The sequence below is a fragment of the Salvelinus sp. IW2-2015 genome, linkage group LG20 (assembly GCF_002910315.2).
Source record: "Salvelinus sp. IW2-2015 linkage group LG20, ASM291031v2, whole genome shotgun sequence".
NCBI classification, from domain to species: domain Eukaryota; kingdom Metazoa; phylum Chordata; class Actinopteri; order Salmoniformes; family Salmonidae; genus Salvelinus; species Salvelinus sp. IW2-2015.
The window spans coordinates 36,122,450-36,149,951 of NC_036860.1; the positions used below are offsets into that span (position 1 = coordinate 36,122,450).

The window sequence follows — 27,502 nt, forward strand, 5'->3', positions numbered from 1 at the left end:
CAATCACGGGCACCTCTCACCATGTTTTCACCATCTTGCAGTTTCGTCAGTGACACCAACCTTCATTCCTTCAACAAGTGCAGCCCTTAGTGAGTATGCCGGCAGTGTGTGGTGTGTCTCTCTCTACCCCCGATGTCCCTCTGTCTGCTTGGTCTTACCACTGCTTAGTGCTACGTCATCACTCTGTAGAGAGAACCGATGTAGTGACAAGGAGCTACTGATGTACTGTTATTAGTTAAAGGGATGTGATACAGAGAGACAGTCACTGACTGCTCACTGCCTCAATCCTTAGTAGATTTCCACTTACTAACCGCCGCCTGCGAGAAACAGGTTGCCCCTCTACTGCCTCTACTATTTCCCTCTAATTTCCTTCCAATGAGCGCATGTATTCATCAGCAACATTCACACCACTGTGCATTTAGCATCGGCCCCCACAGTTTGCCATGCATTTAATTTAGAGTGGAAACCTCCGATTGGGTTTTACAGACATGATTTATTTTTATGTCAAAGCAGTGCAGCATGCAGCGCGCATTTCATTAGGGGATTGATCACTGTAACATTTAACGATCACTGCTGCATGTTGTCTGATTAGTCTAAAGAAGGAAGTGACCATCCTCCCATTTAAATAACATCGCCACCATTAGCGTTAGTGCACCAAGAGCTTCTCTGCCCTTTAGATATATAACTAGTCTGCTCATTCTATCTCTCTTCCTGTCTGTGTGTCTGTGGCTCCTCTGCTAAGCCGTGCAATGTTTGAACACTCTTCTAAGATGTAGGCAGCTCCCTCCCCTTCTCTCTTTCCCCTGGTGGCTATGGTATTGACAGTGATGTCGGGTAACATTCCGGGTGTTCCACGGGTAACCATTACAGCATGCGTTACATATACCTGTCGAGAATAAGGGAGCCTGGTTTGACAGACAGCGAGGCGAGACGGAGCTTATTCTGACAGACCGGAGGTTTTTGAAAGATAACCATTCTGTGATTTAATAAAAGAGGGTGACGGTGTCTGCTACCTACAATTGGACAATGTTGCCCAGCCATCGGCATGCTGTGCTTTGAAGGGTGACTACAGGGATAATAGAGTAAACAACATGAAGATCAGACTGCATAGAAAAAAGACAGCAGGATTTTGATTTTACCAATATTTTAAACAAACMAATGAATGCCAAACAGTAGGGATGTGAATCCGTCCTAACATAACTCCTGTGCTTCATTAAAAGAGAAGGATGGAAAGGGGAAAAAGGGAGGGATAAAATAAAAAGGCTCAGGTGGTGAAGAACGAGAGGCATGAATAAGCAACTTCCTTGTATAAGATAGAGCTATGTTATCTTATAGAATTGRACTGAGACTCATGGTTGTTGATGTCACTTACTGATGAGATTATTTTGAATTGACTAGGACCACTAGTTGTGGTTTGTTGTTTAAATTTTGAAGTTCCCACATGTGTAGCCTTTTCATATGTTTAATGCTCTTAAGAATTTGGCTACATACATGTTTGGGAAGGGCAAATCAGGTATCCCTAAAGTATTGTTAGGATAGGCATGGCTGATTTCATTGGCTGAATGCTTTGATGCTGCTATGGGTCAACATTGGGCCCTGGTGTACAGTATGGTTGTGTTCATTGTGTGTGTATGTGCTATGGGTCTGTCAAATTGCTGTTATCTGTCTAATGTAGAAAATCTAAGGATACCTGAGGAACTATTTTGTAGGTCATGTGCCAAGTATATTTCTAGGCTAACCAATATACATCATATAACAGCTCTAATATAACAGTGCTCTATTAGTTACTAATTTGATTTTGACTCGCCTGTAGAATATTAAATTGTAGTTCATATACAGTGCATTCGGAWTGTATTGAGACCCCTTGGCTTTCTCCACATTTTGTTACGTTACAGCCTTATTCTAAAATTGATTAAATACACACTTTTCCCAATCTACACACAATACCTCATAATGACAAAGCGAAAACAGGTTTTTACATTTTTTTGCTAATTTATTAAAAATAAAAAACATAACTTATTTACATATGTATTCAGAACCTTTGCTTTGAGACTCAAAATGTAGCTCTGGTGCATCCTGTTTCCATTTATCACCTTTGAGATGTTTCTACAACTTGATTGGAGTCCACCTGTGGTAAATTCAATTGATTGGACATGCTTTGGAAAGGCACACACCTGTCTATATAAGGTCTCACAGTCGACAGTGCATGTCAGAGCAAAAACCAAGCCATGAGGTCAAAGGAATTGTCCGTAGAGCTRTGAGASAGGATTGTGTCAAAGCACAGATCTGGGGAAGGGCATCTAACATTTCTGCAGCATTGAAGGTCCKCAAGAATACAGTTACCTCCATTCTTAAATGGAAGAAGTTTGGAACCAGCAAGACTCTTCCTAGAGCTGGCCTCCCGGCCAATCGGGGGAGAAAGGCTTGGTCAGGGAGGTGACCAAGAACCTGATGGTCACTCTGACAGAGCTCCAGAGTTCCTCTGTGGAGATGGGAGAACCTTACAGAAGGACAACCTTCTCTGCAGCACTCTACCAATCAGGCCTTTATGGTAGAGTGGCCAGATGGAAGCCACTTCCCAGTAAAAGGTACATGACAGCCCGCTTGGAGTTTGCCAAAAGGCAACTAAAGACTKTTAGACCATGAGAAACAAGATTCTCTGGTCTTATGAAACCAAGATTGAACTCTTTGGCCTGAATGCCAACCGTCATGTCTGAAGGAAACCTGGCACCATCCCTACGGTGAAGCATGGTGGTGGCAGCATTATGCTGTGGGGATGTTTTTCAGCGGCAGGGACTGGGAGACTATTCAGGATCGAGGGAAAGATGACTGTAGCAAAGTACAGAGAGATCCTTGYTGAAAACCTGCTCCATCGCACTCAGGACCTCAGATTGGGGTGAAGGTTCACCTTKCAACAGGACAACGACTTGAAGCACACAGCCAAGACAACGCAGGAGTGGCTTCGGGTCTGAATGTCCTTGAGTGGCACAGTCAGATCCCGGACTTGAACCTGATCAAACATCTCTGGAGAGACCTGACAATAGCTGTGCAGCGACACTCCCTATCCAACCTGACAGAGTTTGAGAGGATCTGCAGAGAAGAATGGGAGAAACTCACCAAATAAAGGTGTGCTAACCTTGTAGCGTTATACCCAAGAAGACTCGAGGCTGTAATCGCTGCCAAAYGTGCTTCAACAAAGTACTGAGTAAAGGGTTTACATTTTTTATTAATTTGTAAAACTTTCTAAACCAGTTTTTCCTTTGTCATTATGGGGTATTTTGTGTAGATTGATGAAGAAAAAAAAACATTTAATCCATTTTAGAATAAGGCTGTAACGTAACAAAATGTGGAAAAAGTCAAGGGGTCTGAATACTTTCCGAATTCACTGTAAAGTCTATGTAATTCATATTAAAAGATTTAGTCATTTATCAATACTGATTGCCTTCATGTGTGATTAGTATTCTAGCTGGCTAAATGCGAAATATGAGGAATTTGCGCTTAAGGCTTCAGGTGTGTTTACATGTGCATACGTTAAATGTATTTGACACCAGCTAATTGGAGTAAGTATGTTTTATGTCTAGTGGTGTGTTTAGAATTCATTAATTGAAATTCAGAGTCCACTCTGTGTTTCTGTAATTCATGTTTCTTTCCTCTATAACCATATTAAGCATAATATCTTAAAGTATGGGACTTTATACTATGGTAAGGGTTTACACTGCATTCTCATACGTCGTGGCCATATCTTTTGACAATATGGCCTTAGATACAGTATGCAATTGTACAATGTGTGACTGGATGTCAAATGTGTCCCAAATACTTTAACCCCCRCCCCCCCAATGCTTCATGTGGTCATACAGTAGTTGTCATATTGGCATACCATATTTCATTGCGCATGTAACATTTTACAATGTGCTTTGTCAATCAGTATTGTTAATACTGCAGAGTTTCCTCTGTTTTTCTTTTCTTTTACACAACTGTCTTGGTTGGAGCGAAAATGTTCAATGTATACAGACAACAAGGCTCTATGAAGACCCTTTAAGGTCAAGAGCCAAAGTATAAGCGACAGTCTTATACAAAGCCACAATTTATTTTGTGTAGAAATAGTATCAAACTGATATTSGCATTAATTCCAGTCCAGAGGAAATACTGTTTCAAAGAAAGATGCATGAGGCAATTTTAGACAAATAGCATTTCGTGGAATTGGTATCCAGTAAAATTTGTGCATACATGAGCTGACTTATTTCTGGTCATGACATCTTTTGAATACACTAAAAACCTGCACTTGCAGTCCTAAAATGCTTCATGTATCTAATTGCTGTACATGTTTTCTATGTCTATTTGATGTGTAAAAAAGTTCTGTTCTGAACGTATGTATTTATTTTGTCATGTGTTTCTGTTTTGAATCATTTTGTCTTTAACGTTCTTATTATTTTGTTCCTTACCCATGTTTACATCATTTTTAAAATGTTTTGTATTTTCCATGTGACCCCCCCCTTTCCACTTTTCTTTCAACCAATCATGTGCGTGCGTATCATATGACTATGTCATGTGGCTCTTGCATGGTGCTGATGATGTCGTCTTCGCTGGTGAACAGAAGGTAATTTTTTTTGTTCTGTTTGGTCCTATTCATATTATATCAATAAGAAGCAGTGGAAAATTAGACATGATTTCAAGCTTAGATATGCTACTTTGATAGCCATAAAAAAAAAAAATTGGGTCAACTTGCATTCTATCTACCTCATCTCCAACCATATTAACACAATTACATGCAGATGTTTGTGCTTACTTGGTTACCCACTAACAGAGGTATAATTCACGTRTTTTTCTGAGAGGTGCAGAGTATTGTAATGAAACCGGCAGGGAGCAGGTCTCGAACCCTCGACCTTCTAGCCCGAAGTCCAGCGCGCTATCGACTGTACCCCAAAAGCATGCTCAAGCGGCAGAGTCGATATCCGRGCTTATAAACCRAGGGTTGTTACAGTATATTTCCCTCATTCCTATAGCTATATTATATATGTTATATAGATAGCTATCAGTAAGCATTACATAATGTAGTTGGAAATAAGCAAAGGGTTGACCTCTAACCGGATATCTTTTTTTATAGTACATTTTTGGGGGGTGCCTACGGTGCCATTACTGCCTACGGTGCCATTACTACCTCCCATGGCTATCATGTGCAAACAGAACATGTTTTTTAAAATTTACTTTTTTGTTGCCAAATCACATCATCTCAATAGCAGCGTTGAAACCATCGCCTTTAGCAACTGCATCGCACGCTCATTGAATTGTGTTTACCTGGAATGACGTATTCATCCTTGGAGTTAACTCCTTTTCAGACTGTCTCCCAGAATGCTTTTCTGAACTGACTAACATTGGTAATCACCCCCACATTACTGCATGCATGCATGTTCACTCCTCTTTCCTTCAACTCCTTTGTTTTCTTTACTGTCTCACCAGACAGAAAGGTCTGGCCTGTCTGCATGTCTGTCGGTCTGTGTTTGTCTTCGAGTGCCTCTAAGTAATTCACATGTATTGATATTGACTGAAAAATGACAGTCCCATTTACAATTCATGACTCCTTTAACCCATCTGGTGTGACAAACTTTTCATTGCATTTGGGCACAGCAAACCAATAAGCTCATTGGTTCACACAAACATTTGTCTGATGTAACGTTCAGAAATTGCTAAGTATACATACTCTACTGTGCAGACAAACTTAGAGTAATATTACTGTACAATATTTACATCAGGTTTAACTAGATAAGACAACTTTTGGGGAGACCAATGGAAAGTTGAGTTATTGTTGCATCAGATGAAAATGGGAACGATCATGGGACTGTCACAAATATACCCGAATCACTACATATTGAATAAAAGCGGAGTTTGCATGATAGAGCATGTTTTTGTTAATATCTCTAATTCACATAACCCTAATGGCTCTTCTTTCTTCTTAACATTTGGAAATTCCTCACCTAACTGGGAATGATGCTCACGACTGGATAGACTCTATGAATATACCTCCCTGTACATGCCACCGTTTTGACGGGTCTTTCTTATCACTAACTCTGTTTATTTCAATTCCAGCATCAAATCATGCTTACTCCAATACTTTTGAGTCCAATGCATTTTGGAGGAYAATTTAATCAGATAATCACCTGAGATCAAGATCAAGTGCCTTCACGCATGTCTGATTGACTAATTGTGTAATCACCACTGAAATGAATGTTTGAAGTGTCATTAATTAACCAGATTCGACGTCAATTTAAATTTAGAATGCAACCGTAAAAAAAAAAAAATACTTTTTTACCCGCAGACATGATCTTTTATACATTTTATGAAGGATTGAAATTTGTGAAAATTAAAGATGGTACTTACCTTTTCAGGTCCAAGGTAGAGGATAAATAGGAGCAGACACMGGAAAATATTATCCAATCATAGGATTCAATCAGGCTGAAGTCAGGGAGCTTTAGGCCAAGATCCAATGGATAGCGTGAGCAAAAGTGGAGCAGGTTTCATCTGTCTGTCTCTCACCCTATTATTGCTTATCGTTCTTAACAAATTTTGGCTGAAGTTAAAGGAGGGGATCCAAACAGAATTCCAGGCTGGAGTATAGGTGAAAGTCCAACATTAATATTCCCTGCTGCACTTCCATGGGTTACTTTCAGAATGCCTGGCAGGATTGTTGTTGTCTGCTGCTCTTTCACTGCCCTCTGTGGGAATAACCTGKTCTCAGAGTTCATTGGTGGATAAATATCATCAGGGTGATCAAGGGCAACAATGATCCCAGAAGCATGGCRMTGAGCTTCAAAGCTTGTACCCAGTGTGACTGAAGGTCAGGGTGTCAGGCTGCAACATTTCAGAAAAAAACTAAATCGGGACAGTAAATAATCTCCTTTGATCTCAGCCAAAAACAAACAAATCAGTGTGCATTGSAGATGTGCTGTAGCAGCAGCCATTTGAAACCTGATACCACCTTTTGGGGCAGTTAGTGATAGTGTGTAGTAGAATACTGGAGCTGTATGTAACATGCTGTGTTCTGCTAGTTACTTTGTAGCATATTCACACTGCTAACTGTGTGTAACCAATGTTCCCATGATTAATGAGTTATGGTGATTAGAGTCTCCTCCCTACACCCTCTGTGACTGAGGTGTCATGGCTGTAAATTTGAACGCTAACATCATTAGACACAGACACACTCAAAAGGCAAACACACACACACACACACACACACACACTGTACATACGCTGGAACACACCGACCCTCCCCTCCCAACGGACCATGATAATGTTATTAAATGTAATAGAGTAACATGTCCAATCAAGACGAGAAGGCTAATTAGCCTGTTCCCTTTGTCTGGAGGAGAGGACATGTAACGAGCTGCTTCTGAACGAGAATTATCTCTCCACTGGCTCTCTCCCTCACCCCACCGCCCACTGACCTCACTGTCCCTCCATCATAAAACCGTCCTTGAGTCTATGAGGGACAAGACTGAATTTTATCGTCTTGGAACGTCCTCTGCCGGTGCCACCGTCAAAACAGTCAATTTTTTTCTCCAGATGTACTACATTTATAGCAGTACTTACACAAAAAACCAGAGGCAAGGGATTGAAATGAAGTGAGAATCCCACAGCGGCTTGGGCTTGTTAAGAATTATAATCCCACTCCTGAAGCGAGGGCAGATTTAGTGATGTAGACTGTTTCTCCGACAATGGGAGTTAACGAGGGACAGCTGCATTCAGCCATGCCACCTAGGTTAAGGGCCGTGGGCAGGAGACTGAGCTGAGCATGTAGGCCGTCACCATGGTAACTGACTGACCGCTTTGTCCTGTTATGTCCTGTGTAGGGGAGCCCAGTCCCCCTAAACTGGAGGGCAAGCTGCAGACCACGGGCAACGCCCTCAAGGTCAACTGGATCAAGCAGGACGATGGAGGCTCGCCCATCAAACACTACCTGATAAGATACAGGGCTGTGAGTATGACGGAGCATGGATGTGTAACACTGTGTATACCGATTTGCTTCCTGGTTTTCCCCCAAGAGAAGCTATTCAGTATTGTATTGGTTACATATCTCTCCGGTTTTATCGCACGGTCATTATTTCAGTTTAGGAAAAAGCAAATAGACTTATGGATATTTGAAAAACAGAAATGGATCACATGATTTGTAAACATTGACAGATCACCATTGTGTTTTATGCCTAGATTGATAAATGGTTAGTGATTCACATAGGAAGATTAATGGAGGACCAAATAACAAGTGTGACTGCATGGAAACATTTACAGTGATATAAAGTGATGGMCAGTTTTCTGGAGTGCCATAGCCACAGATGTCTTACCGAGTCAGGTCTTTTGAGTGTCTCTTTTTTTGCGACACTCCCTAGAAGCACGTTCCGGACTGGAAGCCGGAGATCCGCTTGCCCAACGGCAGTGAGTACGTGGTGCTGAACAGCCTAGACTGGAACACAGAGTATGAAGTCTACGTGGTGGCCGAGAACCAGCAGGGCAAGTCGCAGCCCGGCACCCTCTTCTTCTGGACTGCAGCAGAGCCCACCGCCATCCCAGGTACTGCCCACCCCCACCCCACCCTGCACTGCAAGGACACATACACTTCCAACAGAGTGCCACCGTGACCCAATGTATACTGTGTTTACCCCTCCAGTTCTTCACCCAAATGCACTTCTAGTCAGGTTTTGAGACTACCTAAGCCCTGACACTTCACAGATGTAGATGTCACTCCTCTGTCCTGATGTGTTAGGCTAGCCTGTTAGGGCAATTGATTGGTTTGAACATTTCTGCTGGTATTTTCATTCGGTCTTGCAATTGGCACACCCTCATCAAGTTTGTTCATCCCAAAAGAAGGTTGGAAAAAGGTCAAAGTTAGACAGACAGAAAACAGAGTAGCAAAGTCATCTTCTGACTGTCAGGGCTACATTTTAGAAACACTTTGCCCTCTGCAGTCCGCCTCAAAGCCTCAATTCCAGAGTTTGTCGCACCATTGCACAAAGCTTTGGGGTGATAAGAATTGAACAAAGACTGTGGKYGTTTGTCTCGCTGTTTGTGATGGAATAGTTTTGCACACAGTGAGTCTTTGTTGCTGTAGAGTGAGATTGGTCATTTGTTCTCGGCCTATAACCTCTCTGGCTGACATTGCTGCGCAAGTTCAGRGAGCAATAATGTCAGGACAGATGATATCGGTCAGGCCTCAAACATTCTCTTTATGTCCATAGCAATGCCCCTACCCTGGTGGTCACGGTCRGCTGGTGCTCTGTTGACAGTGTCGTGGTCTGAGAGGTTTGAATTTTAACTTGGGCTGCCTCCCCACTGACCAAACCTGAGCTTGGAACCTTTTCCTTACTATTTATCTCTTTCTCATAAATCCCTCCTTGCACTGAATCGTTCTCTCTTTCTCTATATATTATTGTCTCTTACTTTCCCACCCGCACTTCTCTCTTTCTTATGTGTCTATCAGTAGCTCCATGCATCTCTCACTTTCTCTACACCTTTTTTAGCTCTTTTTCCCTATCTTCCATTCCTCTCTCTTTCCATTTCTCTTCATGTCATGCACATTCTCTCTCTGACTTTTTGATGTTTCGAGCATCAAAAGTCTGTCTCTCCCTCTCCTCTCTGTTTCTCTCCCCTCTATCTTTCTCTTCTAAAGCCAGGTTTAGTGCGTCTCAGTTCAGGCTCACTGCTGTATTTACTGACCTGAATATGTGCCTTGCCTCAGTGGGGATGCAGCCTTCAGTCTTGCATGGTGACGCMTCAACAGGATTAATGTCTTAATGCTTTACTGGAGACCTAACAGGCATCTGCCAGTGCATGGCACAGGGACCGGCTTTTTCTCATCCACTTGGTGGGAACCAGCCATATAGCAGTGGGAGGTTTGGATCACTTATTATTCTGTCTGAGCAGGTTCACGTGGACACCGTCCAAGTTCCCTTTTTATTTACTTCTTTATATAAAAATAAAAATGTGTCCCTTTGCCGAGCTTAGCTACACACGTAGCAGTGCCAATAATTTTTATGCGAAGCATGTGGGTATTTGAGGAAAAAAACTGAGTATATTTTTAGGCTAAACATCTGCACCGACTTAAGGTCCACAGCTGTTCTTAGTAAAGATGGCCGAAAACAGGGTTGTTCCATGAAATGGGTGCCTTTTGGACATGCAAACTGTTTAGAAATTTACTTTTAGAATATCTCTTCTTTCAACATTCAGTTGCATGGAGGATATGTTTAGCCTACAAAAAAACACATTTTCCCATCTCTGGCATTGAAATCCTATGAACTAAGAGRATTTTATCTGCACTTGTACCACACTGACCATGTTTACATGCGCACAGTATTCCYGATAGTAGCTCATACCCGCTTAAGGTCTTATTTGGGATAAGCTGTTTATATGCACCTTTGATATCCCGCTCACGAGCATCCCTGTATCCATGAATAAACAGAATATTTCTCATTTTAAATTCATATGGGTTAAATGGAATAGAAACTGAAATCTGGACACTGATTGTAGGCCTATTTCACATGTAGCCTAATATAATATTAACTCCTGCAGAATTTCTTGAAGTAAAATTATACAACAAATGTACATTTTGTTTAGGGAACAGGAGTGGAGAAGTATGATTTCTTTCTTTCAGCATCTCTTGAAAATGTGAATATGCGTGTAATGTGTTATCTTTGACACTGTAATGCAAGCGGACAGTGTTTCAACCACATAAAATATGCACCCAAGCCAACTGAAATCTTATCAGAAACTTGTTTCATCGTTTTCTCAGCTTTTCATTTCCTTAAAACCGGTCAAACTGACATTTTGACATTTTGCACGGGAACCATCTTCCCACTATTTTGGAATTAGTGTTTTCTCCCCGGTCCTTAATTGAAACTGAAGTTAACTAGATTACGAACGCATTCATTCTGTCTTGGGACCACTACTTTATTTAGTATCTAGGCCAGGGCAACAAGTTATGACAGAAGAGAAGCTGCATGTCTCTAATTATAGTTTACAAACAAATGGCATAGCAAATGGCGGAAATTATAATATAGCCTACCAAATGTTGGAAATTATAAYCAGAAAGAAACCTGTCTAAATTAGGCGTGAAAGTAATCTAAGCCATTAGCCTATATGGTCCAGTAAAGTGTGTCAGCAAAATAAACTATGAAATTATTATGGTGGATTGAACTGCACAGGTATAGCCTACTTTTTTAAGTGATTTTGATTTGATATTCAGATGAAAACATCATCACACAACACCTATGATATGCAAAACTGAGCGCGCACAGACCTTAAACAACCAAACGGGATTCGTTGACATGCCATASTATTCTGTCTAAGATCAGCATATCCCAGGCATCTTATCCAGGTTTCTCATAACCAGGATACAAGCTTTTTAGTTTTATTGTACACGGTATATGATGTTTATATGTGTCAACTCAAAAACAAAATACTTGAGTATTCCGAATAATAATGGGGTATTGGTGTGCATGTAACAGGTGGTCACTGTCTGTCAACCCTGTTACGGACACCGATGTAACTGCCAACATTTTATCATTGATCAAGTATCCGTTGTACAAATTAACTTTCAGAATCTCCCTAGGAGAGGTGGGTGTGGAGTCAGGCGCAGGAGAGCAAGAATATCCKAGAAGGGTGTTTTTATTACTGTCCACCAACACAACAGGTACAGGACCACAAAAGTAGCCACAAGAACACAGGAACGCAGTCTAGTGAAAAACGGAAAACTCTCCTCTGCTAAACTAACGTGCGGGCAAAACAGTCCCGTGAAAACAAACCTGCTTAACACTAAAAGAAAACGCAACCCAAACCAACGACAGTAATACAAACAATCCCGCACAAAACCTAGCGGGTAGGGCGAGATTAAATACCCCACTGATTAACTTAAACTAGACACAGGTGAACACAAGACAGACAAAACCAAACGAAAAAGGAAAAGGGATCGGTGGCAGCTAGTAGGCCGGCGACGCCGAGCGCCGCCCGAACAGCGGGAGGAGCCACCTTCGGTGGAAGTCGTGACATAAACTCACATATAATATCAAACTCTTGAAGTRACCGTTGGGCCTCTAACAGGGTTGACAATAATGGGGTTTAGGTAAAGACCGGCATTACTCCTAATGTGGTGAAGAGCACGGTGTTCATGAAATTAGGAACTATACGTATGTTCCACACATAATGATAGTTAAATCAAATTCATGTTTTCCTACCATTAATTGAGTGAACAGGGTTGACGGGTTGAGCTCGTCTATTTATAAAACAATTATAAATAGACCAGAAAGAGAGTGAAGACTTACTTATTTTTAAACCATGCTGTTCAGAAAACTCAAACGATGTCACCTGCTGTGAATAATTTAACTTGGTGGAATGGTCCATTATTTTAAAGGGGTAAATTGTTTGCATAACAGGCTTGGCCTTAAAATGACCGACAGATGTAAATGAATCACTAATATAACATGACATCTTCCTAGAAGTGACACAGGGTTGACGGAGAGACATGTCAAAAGGCACTTCAGCAAACCTTTATTCATATGAAAAATCAGATTTATTCAATTCTCCATGTGGTCTATATTAAAGTGCACTTCGTGTAATATAACAGGCTTTTAAAATTCAATATTAGTGCATAATTTCTACTTGAAATATCAAATGCACTCAAGGCGCCCATTTCGTGGAACGACCCAACAGCTGCTGTGTCATAAATCCAGACTCTCTCGGTGTTATATATTGGCACTGCAACATATTAGATAAATATAGGTGAGTGCATATGATATGAAATGTACTTTTCCTTTTTTGTTTACTTACTGGGCATATATACAGTGAGCTCAAAGTATTGGGACAGTGACAATTTTGTTGTTGTTTTGGCTCTGTACTCCAGCACTTTGGATTTGAAATGATGAAGTGCAGCCTGTCAGCTTTAATCTGAGGGTATTTTCATCCATATCGTGTGAACCGAAATTACAACACTTTTTGTACATAATCTCCCAATTTTAGGGGACCAAAAGTATTGGGACAAATTCASTTATGTGTATTAAATTAGTAAAAAGTTAAGTATTTGGTCCAATATTCATAGCACACAATGACTARATCAAGCTTGTTGATTGCATTTGCTGTTTTTAGTTGTTTTTAAGATTATTTTGTGCCCAATAGAAATTAATGGTAAATACTTTTATTTMAAATAAGAATAGAATGTTTCTAAACACTTCTATATTAATGTGGATTATACCATGATTAAGGGTAATCGTGAATGAATCGTGAATAATGAGTGAGAAAATTACAGATGCACAAATATCATACCCCCAAGACATGCTAACCTCTCACAATTACAATAACATGGGAGGTTAGAAACTTTCTCACTTATCATTATTCACAATTKATTCAGGATTATCTGTGATTAAGGAGCATCATCATTCATGTAGAAGTGTACTTAACTTTTTACTCCTTTAATACACACARAAGTGAATTTGTCCCAAAACTTTTMGGGGACTATGTACAAAAAGTGCTATAATTTCTAAACCTTTCACCCAATATAGATATAGTTATAGATAGATAGATACAAAGTATGTGGATACCTCTTCAAATTAGAGGATTCAGCTATTTCAGCCAAACCCGTTGCTGACAGGTATATAAAATTGAGCACACAGCCATATAATCTCCATAGACAAACATTGGCAGTAGAATGGCCTTACTGAAGAGCTCAGTGACTTTCAATGTGGCACCGTCATAGGATGCGCCCTTTTTTGCCCTGCTTGAGCTGTACTGGTAATTTGTAAGTGCTGGTARTGTGAATTGGAAACGTCTAGGAGCAACAACAGCTCAGCCACGAAATGGTAGGCCACACAAGATCACAGAACGGAACTGCCAAGTGCTGAAGTGTGTAACGCGTAAATATCGTCTTTGCAACACTCACTACTGAGTTCCAAACTGCCTCTGGAAGCAACAACCGCACAATAACTGTTTGTRGGCAGCTTCATGAAATGGCTTTCCATGGCCAAGCAGCCGCACACAAAGCCTAAGATCACCATGCGCAATGCCAAACGTCAGCTGGAGTGATGTAAAGCTCACCACCGTTAGACTGGAGCAGTGGAAACGCGTTCTCTGGAGTGATGAATCACGCTTCACCATCTGACAGTCCGACAGACGAATCTGGGTTTGGCGGATGCCAGGAGAACGCTGCCTGCCCCAAAGCATAGTGCCAACTGTAAAGTTTGGTGGAGGAGGAATATTGGTCTGGGACTGTTTTTCATGGTTTGGGCTAGGCCTCTTGCTTTAAGAGAAATCTTAAATCTACAGCATACAATGACATTCTGAACAATTATGTGACTCCAACTTTGTGGCAACACTTTGGGGAAGGCCCCTGTTTCAGCATGACGATGCCTCCGTGCACAAAGCGAGGTCCATACAGAAATGGTTTGTCGAGATCGGTGTGGAAGAACTTGACTGGCCTGCACAGAGCCCTGACCTCAACCCCATCCAACACRTCTGGGATAWATTGGAACGCTGACTGCGAGCCAGCCCTAATCTCCCAACATCAGTGCCCGACCTCACTGATGCTCTTGTGGCTGAATGGAAGCAAGTCCCCGCAGCAATGTTCCAACATCTAGTGGAAAGCCTTCCCAGAAGAGTGGAGGCTGTTATAGCAGCAAATGGGGGACCAGCTCCATATTAATGCCCTACAGCTGGTGTCCACATACTTTTGGTCATGTAGTGTGTATACATAGAAGTTTACTTTTGAGAAATATATATATATATATACGCACGCACGCACTCACACAAAAGCACACACACACACACACACACACACACACACACACACACACAGACAGACAGTAAACTTCAATCGATGTTCCTCAATGCAGGTCAAGTAAAACAAAAAAAGGGAAAGGTTGAATAATTGGAAATATTGACCCACGTGATTCATGGGTTTGAGCATGCTCAATACTGAGTGTGCAAGGACCACTGGAGTTCTAAATTGACCAATCCAAATCTCCCCAGCTAAGGTTGACATTGAGTAAAGCTATAAAAAGCCATTCACTTTTGCGGTTTTAGTAACATGAGATCACCCATTAATCCATTCCACCTGCCATCTGATATRGCCTTGACATTCCACCAGTTTTTGAATGTGTGTTTTGCTTGGGCAACTCTACCTGCCATGGAAAATTTGATTTGATCTCTCTTGGATGTGTGCTCACGTTCAGGGGATTGCCCATCATTTAATTGATACAAACGTATGTGTTTATGTATGCGTCTTTTTCAACATTTCCCGTCACCCAGCACCTTTGACCTTTCTCTGACCTTTCACCTTTGCTTGCTGTGATACACGTCATTTGCTGTGCTACTAACATACTTTTTTATTATTACTTTGATCCTCTAACTTGCTTGGATTTGCTTTTTTATTCCTTTGTTTATTCTCAATGAATCTTTCAAACTTGCATTTTTGTATTTATGACCTATTTTCTATCTCTTTTTTTTCTCTCTCCCTTTCCCTTCTTCTCTCCCACCTCCCCTTCTGTCCTTGTCCTGTCTTCACGTGTGATGTTGGGCACTATGTGGACCATAACATTTGTCATACACACTATTTTGTTGTATTTTTTGGTGTAAAATTGTATTTTCCAATTTTTTGCTGTGAATATCTCTGTGAACAATCTTTGGTGTGTTTTGGCCTCAGCTACCCTTGGTTCCTCGTGTGTGACGTACACTCTGGCATCTCTCATGCTCTCCACGCTGACTGTGTTCTTGCTCTCATAAACTGTGTCTCGCTCAATGAGAGAGGATAGCTTGTCCTTTCAAATCTCGGCCAGACCCCTTTGTTTTCTATGCCTTTTGACCCMTGTGCAGACACACACACAAGATGAAGAATCAAGATATCAGTTTCATGTTAAATGGTTAAAATGGGTTGCTTGATACTTATATCATTCTGAATGTTCTTTTTTTTATCATCAATGTTTATTTTGCATAATGAAAACAATATGGATTTGAATAAGGCAGCATTGTTTGTGAAAAYGTTTTGTCATACCACAGAATGGAATTGAGTCCTATTGGGAAATTGTGAAAAAAACTGTGCCTACCTTATGTGTATCTGGATACAAGCTTAAATTGTCATTGTTCCCATTGTACATAAAAGGGAAGGCACACGTTTCAGAGGAATTTTGTATTGGTTAAGATTGGTCATGAAGATTAAGACATCTCAAGTTTTTTACGTCTTCTTTTCATAGTCACAAGGCTCATTTTGAAAGGGATGGCTATATGAAGGACAAGCTACTGCCTTGTCTGTTTGACGGTCATTCAAATCATGTTTTGTGTACATAATCTTTTCAAAAGTTCTAAACTAAATATAGGCTGTTCTTTTGGTTGTTTCTTTTTGCTCTTCTTTTACCTGAAAACAGAAAATGCTTAACATTTATGCTACAGCTGTTTAATACAAATCTGTCAGTCATTTTCAGTAATGTGAAATAATTATATTATATGACACATTTTTGTAAGTACATACCAGTGTGTTTCCATGCTGTAATCATTGTAGGTTTTAAGAAGATATGATAAAATAGTGTTAACTTTTTTCGACATAATAATGGCTAGAGCTCTAGACTTACATTCTGAAATGCAAGTGTGTGACACAGTGCTGAATTCTGTTGACTGTTCATCCTCAGAAATGCCAAGGTTGTTTTATCCCATATCTTGTGCTTGTCTGAAGCTTTAACAAAGTGTCTTATATTGTGGCGGCCCATTCTGGGGTTGTAAACTAAGGTTAGGACTGTCCCTAAAGCCTGGCTGCACTTAAAACACCCTGCCATGGGAAAGAGTGATAGATGTCCTTTGTTCAAAACTCAGATTAGCATTTTGTGATGAGTCTTCTCGCAGTTTTGGTCTCCCCCACCATTTTAAATTGACTCGGAAGGTAATAAAGTGATGCACCGGGAGTTTGGCTCCTGGATTCGCATGTGCCAATCCCATTGTTTGGTTCTTCTTTCATACAAGCAAGTGCCACTCCTCAGAAGCATCCGGCAAGTGTTCATAGGCGACTGTCGGTTGAGATGGTGTTTGATAGTTGTGGCTTTTATGATATCAAGTAGGAAGAGCTAACTGTCATGAGATAACAAGCACAATATGTGCATAGTTTAGAACCTCTGTGGGTACCCATATGTTCACTTTTTTTAATCCATGCAGTACCTTATAAGCTTAACCATACTGTAGTACTGTGCTTCCTACAATCGGAGTCAGACCCAGAGGGCAAAACTGGTTGCAATGATGTCAGGCCAACGTCCTTGGTGACATACATGGTCAGGTTGCATACTGACTGCAAAGGGACCAGTGACCATATTACAACCAAAATATGTTGTCTTTTCCAGGCATTTTGATGCCATAAAAGATGTCTTAACTTTGCTCCAATTTGACCAGAAAACCAGTTTACAACCAGAAAACGACAACATTATGACATCCGATGCAAAATGTTGCARGCTGGGTAGGACACTGATGCTTCATACGGTAATGACTATTATCTCTTGGAGAATTTTTTCAATTGGCTTTATTGACTGTGTTTCTGTCCTACTTCCTGTATTCTGTTTGTTATCTGCAAGATATGAAAAAGGTGCGTCAAAAATATATTTTATGCTCCTTGTTGACACAGCATGGCTCTGTTTCTCCATTTCCGAGAAAGCTTTGTGAGGCGGCCCCTTCGGTGTTAAAATGTGMGATGTGATTTATCGCACTTCTTAAGATGCAGCGGGAAAACAAGAATTGTCGCCCTGCCCTGCAGGTAGATGCTTATGCTCTCTCCCACTCTTAGCAACAGCAGTAAATAAAGAGCTGCCGGTCGGAGCTATTGCCGCCACAGAGGTTGACTCAACTTTATAGACTTTCAGAGAATATGGCCAATCAATGTGAGAGGAAATAACAATTGGCCGCTCTGCTGTACTCTGCCTCTCTTTAGAGGTCTTATGCCTTACAGCTAATTGCTGCTCACTGTAGCTTGGAGCCAAGCCAGCGATTTGCCAGGACTTTGCTTAAGAGTTGTTCCCCAGCACTGCAGCAGTCACTGAAAAGTATTTTCCTATCAGCTCCCTGGTGCATGGTATTAATAATTCAGCTGCCCTCCAATGCATTAGCTTTACCCATATGAGGGGTATAATTAAGCAATAAGGCCCGAGGAGGTGTGGTATATGGCCAATATACCACAGTWAAGGGCTGTTCTTAAGCACGCTGCAACACGGAGTGCCTGTCCACAGCKCTTAGCCATGGTCATATATTGGTCATATACCACAAACCCCAGAGGTGCCTTATTGCTATTATAAACTGGTTATCAACATAATTAGAGCAATAAAAATACATGTTTTGTCATACCCATGGTATACGGTCTGATATACCYCGGCTGTCAGCCAATCATTCAGGGCTCYAAACACCCAGTTTATAYTGAGGGTTATATCAACAACTGTAATTTAAAGCCGTTTCATCAGAGGCAGAAACACTCCGCACTAGATTTATAGGAATTTATACCACAGGTATCCATTTTGGCTCAAATCTCGTGACTCACTTAAATGATGACCTTTTTGACCATTTACTATCATTTCCCAGATTAGATTTTGATATGATTTGAAAGTTCCATTTGCAACGTACAGTATTAGTATATACTGCATGGTGCTAAATCTTTGTCAACTATTGCCAATTAATATTTTTTTAACTTACTGTTATATCATCCCTCTCTATGCTTAATGTAGACTGGTGAAATTATAGAATAGCTTTCTATATTTGCCTACAACCAAACCGTATGCAGTCAACAACATTATTTCAAAGAAGTGACAGATATAATACACTCAGGTCTGACAAGACGATTACATTATACAAATACATCAATCAAGTGTGTGTGTGAATTTGTGTTTCTGCCACACAAAGTATCCTCCCTCTCAAGGTACCAGTGTATATAGAGTGGATTTGCATTAAGATGCACATCCTCTCTGTGCAGCCGAGTCTGTCTCCTTACACACATTTGTAAGCCAGTGATACTGGAGCCCAAACGTCGGCTACTGTTTGCCAAAATCACTGTGTGTGTTACAGTAAGATAAGACCCAGGCTTCCTGGTTGTTTGGAGGGAACGCTGGAATACGAGACGGAGCAAAAATCTCAACACATTTCAATGGGAATGAGCACTTTGCTGAATTTTWTWTTTWWTTTTWTTWTMWAWGACTTCCTTCTCGTGCATTTCATTGAACTCAGAAAGGGAACAATGTCAATGAAATTACATGATGGTTCACATGACCCAAATAAATGCCTACCTTGAAGCCTACCCTGTTTGATAAGTGATAGAATTATTCAAGTACATTTTGTTGCATTGATTCTACTGTGAATACTGTGTGGTGTGTGAATCTGACATTTGGACATCCTGATATTCTCAATATGACAAGAGCAAAGAGTAAGTCCAAATCGAGGATTGCCTGTGTGTTGCTTTAATTCAGAATATAAATTGTCTCATATTTGACACCTAACAGAGCTAACAAAAACTGGAATTTAATTTTGTTCTGTCATCATAATTCTATCTAACCTGTTTGTCATGTGTAGAGCATAATGTGTCAAATCAACCATACTCCAAATGTATTTGAATTAAGTTTTAGATTATTCTGTTTGATCAAATCTCTGATCTCTTTGTGTGTCTGTTTACTGAATGCAAATTAGCTGCAAATGATTTCCAAATTTGATTGTGTGAGATTGATTTGACACAAAGCATAGTAATAATTGTTTTGTGAAACATTCATCTGTTTAACAGTTTTGCGGTTGGGTTACAAGCACGTATTAATTCTGTTCATGATGGTGTGTGTTTGTGTGTGTGTCGAAGGCAGAGTATTAACAGTGTGGTTACATGGTCATCCATTGTAGTGGAGAGATACATACAGTGCCTTCAGAAAGTATTTATGCCCCTTGACTTATTCCACATTTTGGTGTGTTACAGCCTGAATTCAAAAGTGATTAAATGTATATTATTTCTCACTCATCTACACACAATATCCCATAATGACAAAGTGAAAACATGTTTTTAAAAATGTTTGCAAATTGATTGAAAATGAAATATAGAAATATCTAATTTACATAAGTATTCACACCCCTGAGTCAATACTTTGTAGAAGCACCTTTGTCAGCAATTACAGCTGTGATTCTTTCTGGGTAGGTCTCTAAGAGCTTATTTGTATTCTGTACAGGCTTCCTTCTTTTCAATCTGTCAATTAGGTTAGTATTGTGAAGGAACTACAAAGTTGTTGATCAACCATAGTTTTCTCCCATCACAGCCAATAAACTCTGTAACTGTTTTAAAGTCACCATTGGCCTCATGGTGAAATCCTTAAGCAGTTTCCTTCCTCTCCGGTAACTGAGTTAGGAAGGTGTCGTTGTAGTGACTGGGTGTATTGATACACCAGCCAAAGTGTAATTAATAACTTCACCATGCTCAAATGGATATTTGTTTGCTTTTTTATTTTTACCCATCTAATAAGTGCCCTTTGTGAGATATTAGACAACCTCCCTGGTCTTTGTGGTTGAATCTGTGTTTGAAATTCACTGCTCGACTGAGAGACAGTGGATAATGGTATGTGTGAGGTACAGAGATGAGGTAGTCATTCAGAAATCATGTTTAACAATATCATTGCACACAGAGTGAGACCATGCAAATTATTATGTGATTTGTAAGCACATTTTTACTCCTGAACTTAATTAGGCTTGCCATAACAAAAGAGTTGAATACTTATTGACATTTCAGCTTTTCATTTTTTATTAATTTGTAAACATTTCTAAAAACAAATAATTCCACTTTGAGAAAAAATCTCGATTTAATCCATTTTAAATTCAGGCTGTAACACAACAAAATGTGGAAAAAGTCAAGGGGTGTGACTATTGTAAATTCTTCTGAATATTGTAGTATTTTACATACGGTAGTCCTGGATATTCATTTTCTGGTAAGTACTGTTGCTTCYTGAAAACACAATCCATTGCTTTTGTTTTGTGCCCTTCTTATAGGCTTTACTTCCGCATTGTTTTTGTTTGTGTGCAGTATTCATCTATGTAAAAGAGATTTAAACATATTTGCATAATGTTTGATTGATTTTTACTGTCTTTCCACTGCCTTTTGCTTTGTCTTACAACTGTCAATAATAATGCGAGTGGGTAAGCGACAGACCCACATGGGGTCATAAAGGCATATAGACCCGTATAGGAAGTGATGATAAGACAAGCATCTTTATTTAATGAACCAGGTGCTCCAATGGTTGACTGTTTTATGATTTTTGATTGATGCCCCATTAGACTTCCTTCATGTTCTGATGTTTAGATTTGATTAGTGTAGGATGTCGTGATGGGCATGTCTGGTGTGTGACCCTAATATGGGTAATATTTATCTGCTCACCTCTTAATATAGTACCTTAGATGGCTGATACATGCCGTGTGTCTAACATTAACTTGGATAGTAACTGACCGTTGTTTATTGGTTAAATGCAACTAATGCAATGCGTTGTGATTTCTCTCGGCCCAAGTGTGTATTTTTTGATAATCTGATTATCAACCTATTTTTAGAGTCTTAACAGATCAAAAATAGTTTTTTTTTTTTATGTGTAGCATCACTCTGATGTATTTTTAGTAGAATATGTAATGATTTGGCCCAGAGCCTGTTCAAAGAACAACAACACACTTGACGCCTGGAGAGAAGCAGTCTGACGGTATGAAGTTATGGATGAAAGGTTGGAGATTAATACTGACTCTAATGCAACGTTTCTCTGTCTCTATCTCGTCCTCTCTCTCCAACGTTCTCTTTAACTCCCTCTCTCCCCGTTTCTCTTCCTCCCTCCAACCCTCTCTAACTTTCTCTCCACTCTTTCGGTCTCCCTTACTCTCTCTCTCTTCCTCCCTTCGTCCTTCCCTCTCCTTCCTTCCAGACACTATGGATAGCGGCTCAGGCCTAGGCACAGGGGCCATCGTGGGGATCCTCATTGTGGTCTTTGTGCTGCTGCTGGTGGGCGTCGACGTCACCTGCTACTTCCTCAACAAGTGCGGCCTCGTCATGTGCATTGCCGTCAACTTCTGCGGCAAGTCCGGACCCGGAGCCAAGAGCAAGGACCTCGAGGAGGGCAAGGCGGCGTTCACGTGAGTCTCTCTTCTTATCTGCTCCCTGGCTCCCTTGCTCTTCTCTCTGAAATGCTGTAAGCAATTTGAGTGTCCTGTTCATCTAGCATCCCACAGTAGCTGCTCTCAGACAACGGACCACAGTTTGACAGTGCAGAAGTGCAGGGTTTTTAAAACAAAAATGACTCACTACAATGTACTTGCACTGCACCAGCATTTATTTAAAATACTTTTTCCCATTACAGGAAGGATGAGTCCAAGGGGCCCATTGTGGAGGTGAGGACGGAGGAGGAGCGCACTCCTAACCATGAAGGGGGGGGGCCTACAGAGCCTAACGAGACCACCCCTCTGACTGAGCCTGAGTGAGTACTCCAGCACTGGCTGTGGGTAGACCCCCTGCTCTGGGGTTGCCCTACACTGGCAAACCCATACTAATCGTGTAATATGTCTATGCATAAGACATACTTCTTATTCCATAATGACAGCAGTTGAGTGTTGCTGACATATTGGCTAAATTAATTGATCAAATAATGMGAGAATGGAATATCAAAACCTGATACTGAAGATGTGCTCGGATGTTTGTTGTTTACACTGATGGTAGCAAAAATAGTTGTTGTACTAYAAGCCTCAAACATTTAATAACTTAGACCCTTAAGCACCTGATTTTGATTTAATTTGCTTTAGTTTGCTTAAGATAGTGTCTGTGTCTATACCTCACTCACTTTAACATTTTGAATCTCTAGTTCTTTGCTTTATCACTGCATGTAGCACTCACTCTGGATGTCTGTTTGTGCCTTGGCCTCACCCCCCTACCCCTCCCTGCTCTCTTTTTCCTCTCACCCTCTTGCGGCTCGATGGCTCTTCTCTTTCCTGCTTTCCTCTCTTCACAGGCCCGCTGCTGACACTACCGCCACGGTGGTGGACTTGCTCCCTTCTGTCGCCACTAACTCTGAACCTGTCACTGAGAGCTTTAGCACAACCCAGAACAGCCCAGCTAGCGAGAGCACCACTCTCACCTCCAGCGCAGCTGGCCCAACCCCTGTCCCGGCTGAGTCCAAAACTGCCCCCAAAACCTCCCCTAAAAGCACTCCTGCCCCCATCCCCCAGTCCAGCACGGCCAAACCTAGCACCCCCGCACCCCAGCGTGCCACCCAATCCGACGTGGCTCCCCTCGTTGACCTAAGCGAGGCTCCTAAAGCCACACCCTCGTCCGACCCCAAGCCCCCCACCCCCACAACCCCATCCTCGAAGCCAGTCAAGGTCCCCTCCAACCCCCCCTCTGCCACAGCCGATGCCGCACCGCAGAGCCAGCCCGAGTCTGTCCAAAGCCCCTCCGCCACCAGCAGTCAGAATAAGGACTTACAGATAGACGGCCTGGCCAAGGATGTGTTTGATGCCCCAGGCAAAGGCTCCAAGGCCCCYGCAGACTCCACTGCTGCACCCGCCCAGGACGAGTATGACCCCCCTCCTCCTCCTCCTAGTCTGTTTTACTGTGTGTCCTCGCTCACCCTCTATCACCACCTCCTACTGTGTCCTGTTCTCATAGTGATGGGCTCTCTCTCTCTCTCACTCACTCACTCACTCACTCACTCAATCAGATGTTTTACCAAATCTGATAGACACGACAGAATTATGGTCCTGATATTACTGCCACAATCATCTTCTGCGGTTGTTATCTCCTGAAAACAATCTTTCTTCGCAACAATACAAAGCCATTTCGATCAGCGCCGTATGAAAGGGCTTTGTTCTCGGTGAAAGCTCGTACATTTCAGTCTTATCTCAGGCAAACCCTAAGGATGATCAGGCGAGCTCTGTAGAGCGGTATTCCAYGAGCTTGCTCCGATTACACCCTCTCTCTTGTCCCATGCTTTTCACCCATAACACCCCAAACAAAAAACAGAGATCAGTGATGAATGTCAGGACTTGATGTATCCGTTCGTGGCAACGGGGCTCTCGTCATCGGCATGATGAAACATGACTCTTGAACGGGCAGATATATCTTCATAAGTCTAGCGGGTCTGACGCATCTCCTCCTCCCCGGGCTCCACAGTGATTTGTCTGCCACACGACAACCAACCAGTCTTGTCAGGCATCTTACAGGCTTACTAGATTCCTGAGCTTGTCCACTGAGGACACCTTCTTCCTCTCCTGCGGAGGTAGAATAGTCTCCTCCGCAGGCTGTGCTACAGAATASTGATCCCTCTGTACATTCAAAGGACTAGTGTTAGACTATGCCAGCCTTGTTATGTGGACAGTCCTTAGATGGTACTTTTATTTGACTTAGCTGTCCGYCTTTTTTGAAAATCAGCCCTGAAGGCTGGTTTCGAAGGCCACCCCTAAGAGGTTGACCTTGGGCACCCTCGGATCATCAATGTTTGAAAGCCCATTGGGCTCTTGCTTTTCCCATTTGGTTCCGCTCAGCCAAAACATAGGCACTTAGTTTATCTGCATTCTGGCTGTGGTGGGCATGCATAAACAKCAGCCTCTTTAGTACCTGGGACCTTTACCATGGCAGAGTCTCCCCTGCCGAACTTGGCTGCAAACATAGATGTCCACGGGGCATGAACAGGAATGGGGACTATTCAAATATTTACAAGACACTTTTGTTTCTTCCTCCCCCTTCTCTTTTCGTTGTTCAACGGTTTGTTTGCCCCCCCCCTTCCTCACCTCCCTTTGCTGCCTTTGAGTATTGGGCTCACGCTTCTATGTCTGCCGCTGTCAGCTCTGAGCCCAGGGCCCCATGTGCGAACTGCTTTAATCAGTACAGAAAGCAAACAGAGCCGCTACACTCTCCCATCTCAGAATGGAGGACTGTTTATATTTTACCAAGGCAGAATGAAACTGCGGGACTGCAGGATGATTTGGCCCCCCACAGCATTGTGCACACACACAGACACACAGCTCTCCCCTCCAGCTGACATACACAGASACACACAGCTCTCCCCTCCAGCTGACYTGTAGCTACAGTAAAGTGCAGCTGGCAGATGTAACTGCTCCTCCACATCTGGGTGCTAACAAACAGACAACTACTCGGTTCCTCGGTTCCGTTATATTGGACAGAAATCGAGTTTATTTATCTTCCTTGCCTCCCAATATTATCCACACCAGGGTTCCCATAGCAACAGGGGCAGAGTTCACCCTCCAGCCATTCCAGACTAGGCTAGCCTAGTTTCCCCTGCCCTGGCTAAGGCCAGGCTGCTTAACAGACCCTGTCATCAATGATCATGGTTGTCAATGGCAGTTTGTCCTCCAGGCGATAACAACATTACACTTTTATAGCTATCCAAGGCCGTTACCCTAATTAGTTATATTTATGTCACCTTAGCAGGATWCGTGGAGAAAAGCCTTTCAGGCTCCCAGTTTATCTTCATTGTCTAGCACAGGGATGGGCAACTCCAGTCCTCGGGGGCCTGATTGGTGTCACACTTTTTCTCCATCCCTAGCAAACWCAGCTGATTAATSAAATTGCATTCTAAACTGAAAGTCATGATTAGGTGATTATTGGAGTCAGGTGTGTTAGCTGGGGTTGGGTCAAAGCTGTGACACCAATCAGGCCCTCGAGGACTGGAATTGCCCARCCCTGGTCTAATAGCTAATTTGCCTGACTTGCTATTTGTTTAGGTGGTTGTTTTCCTACACCAACTTTATTTTTGTCCCTGTTGATACCATTCCTGTGCTACTCTCTACTGCCAAGGTCAGTCAGTGCTGAGATCAATGACCCTATGACTTCCTCCGGCAGCCAACCTGGTCATTTTATCAGGACACTACTCTGACACGTTCAACCGCAGGGCGATACAGCACCAGACGTCTGACAGGGAACGCTACCCCTGAGGTGACAAAATATCCACTGTAATAGTCCTTTCCTTGCCAGGTTGAAGGTGGCCTGAGGTTTCCCACTCTTTCACAGTGGCCGGCAGAGTGCTTTGGCCCTGACACTGCCAAAGAGGGAAGCACCTTTTCACTGATGCTACTAATCCCTGCTGAGCCGCAAGGCGGTGGGTGGTGGTCTTGAAACATGCATAGCCAGCCGGGCAGTCACCCACTGTAGCCAGCAGCAGCAGTCCTCCCAGAGAGGGTTATTATGGACAAGGTAATGGAAGTCCTGCTGCTGTCGTGATCAAGCCCAAATCTCTGGGATCAGTTACCTTTTGTGGAGGCTGACAGTAGGAGCCAGATCCCGGTGGACTCCAACAAAGCCCAGTCCACCGGCGGATGGTGTAGATAGTAACCTAAGACCCTTTTCGCMTTGAGGCCGCCATAATGACCCACAATGCATCTGTCGCTAATGGAGACTCACGTCTTTTTTCAGCAATCATCAGTTACCCCAGTTCCTTGTTGACTCTGTCACTGTGCCATTTTATACAGGGGCTGTTCATCAATGGGTTACCCTGGTAGTAGAATACATGGTTTCCCAGGTACGATACAATGCCATGGTAGGTGAAATTCTCCAACATGGTTCTTTGCCGTACAGAGTACCGTACTACTCAGTTAGCCTGGGAGTCCTCGGGCTTAGTTATTACCAGAGAGAGGCCAAGTCCATCCTCATGATCTAGCCCATAGTCATTATTAATCACCTGAAGTGTTTGTTTGAAGAATKTCATTTGAACAGGAAGGCACGGTACCAGAGGTTGATGAAAAGCATAGGTCAACTGAGGCACAACGCGCCAATGAAGACTTATGCCAATTCACTCTAGAATTCTCAGCTCTACAGCTTGATCCGTTTTGATCATTCATTAGCATTTATGATTAGGCTGACACATACAGGCCCAAAAGTTCGTTTTTTCCCCCTTGACAGTCAATCAATACAAWCTAACCCCGGACTAATCATAYGGGGAAAAGCAATTTGCTGTGACGTGGACTAGACTTCTCTGTCACATCTGATGAGATACAAGTTAGGCTTCATTTKATTTAATTATCAAAGTGCGATCTGCATGACTTGTGAAACTGCACGACTAGGAAAAAATGTCTGGCCCAGTCACAAAGCTTATGTACTTTACTGCACTTTTGGATAGAATGAAAGATAGTAATCAGTGACACATTTAGTGACCACCAGACCAAAGGGGTAAACGACAACGAGGTGTAATTTTGTTGCAGTCTTGAAGTGGATGTTATGTAGAACAGTCATTGACTTAATGTTGGAAGTTTTTTCTCCGTTCTCCCCATTCATCATTCGCTCCTCCTTCAATTCAGACCATCTGTATCAACTCCCAGTATTGCTTCGTATTGATGTTCTGTTCCAGTGTGCCGTTCCCTCATGTACTGTATCTCTGCTCTCTCAATATYATATAACCATGCATTCTCCCATGAAACGGCTGTGACATCCGCGTGACCGTCTTTGATGTCAGGATAGGATAGCAGAGCAGATCCTGTTATGTGTGAAATGCATTTGGTTCCAGGGGATACACAT

At 42.1% G+C, this 27,502-nt stretch overlaps 1 protein-coding gene across 6 annotated transcripts in view; it reads left to right on the plus strand.

The window, feature by feature from the left end:
• Positions 1-27,502, plus strand: part of ncam1a (neural cell adhesion molecule 1a) — a 283,470-nt gene that overhangs the window by 252,503 nt on the left and 3,465 nt on the right. For 2 of the 6 annotated variants that reach the window (XM_024011716.2, XM_024011717.2), the window contains 5 exons: positions 7,845-7,969; positions 8,379-8,559; positions 21,909-22,116; positions 22,341-22,457; positions 22,986-23,549. In XM_024011716.2, the coding sequence (XP_023867484.1) occupies positions 7,845-7,969; positions 8,379-8,559; positions 21,909-22,116; positions 22,341-22,457; positions 22,986-23,549 (1,195 nt within the window). Of the gene's footprint in view, positions 1-7,844; positions 7,970-8,378; positions 8,560-15,670; positions 21,569-21,908; positions 22,117-22,340; positions 22,458-22,985; positions 23,550-27,502 lie in introns of those variants that run through there. The other 4 variants (XM_070449360.1, XM_024011719.2, XM_024011721.2 and 1 more) reach the window with 2 other exon arrangements.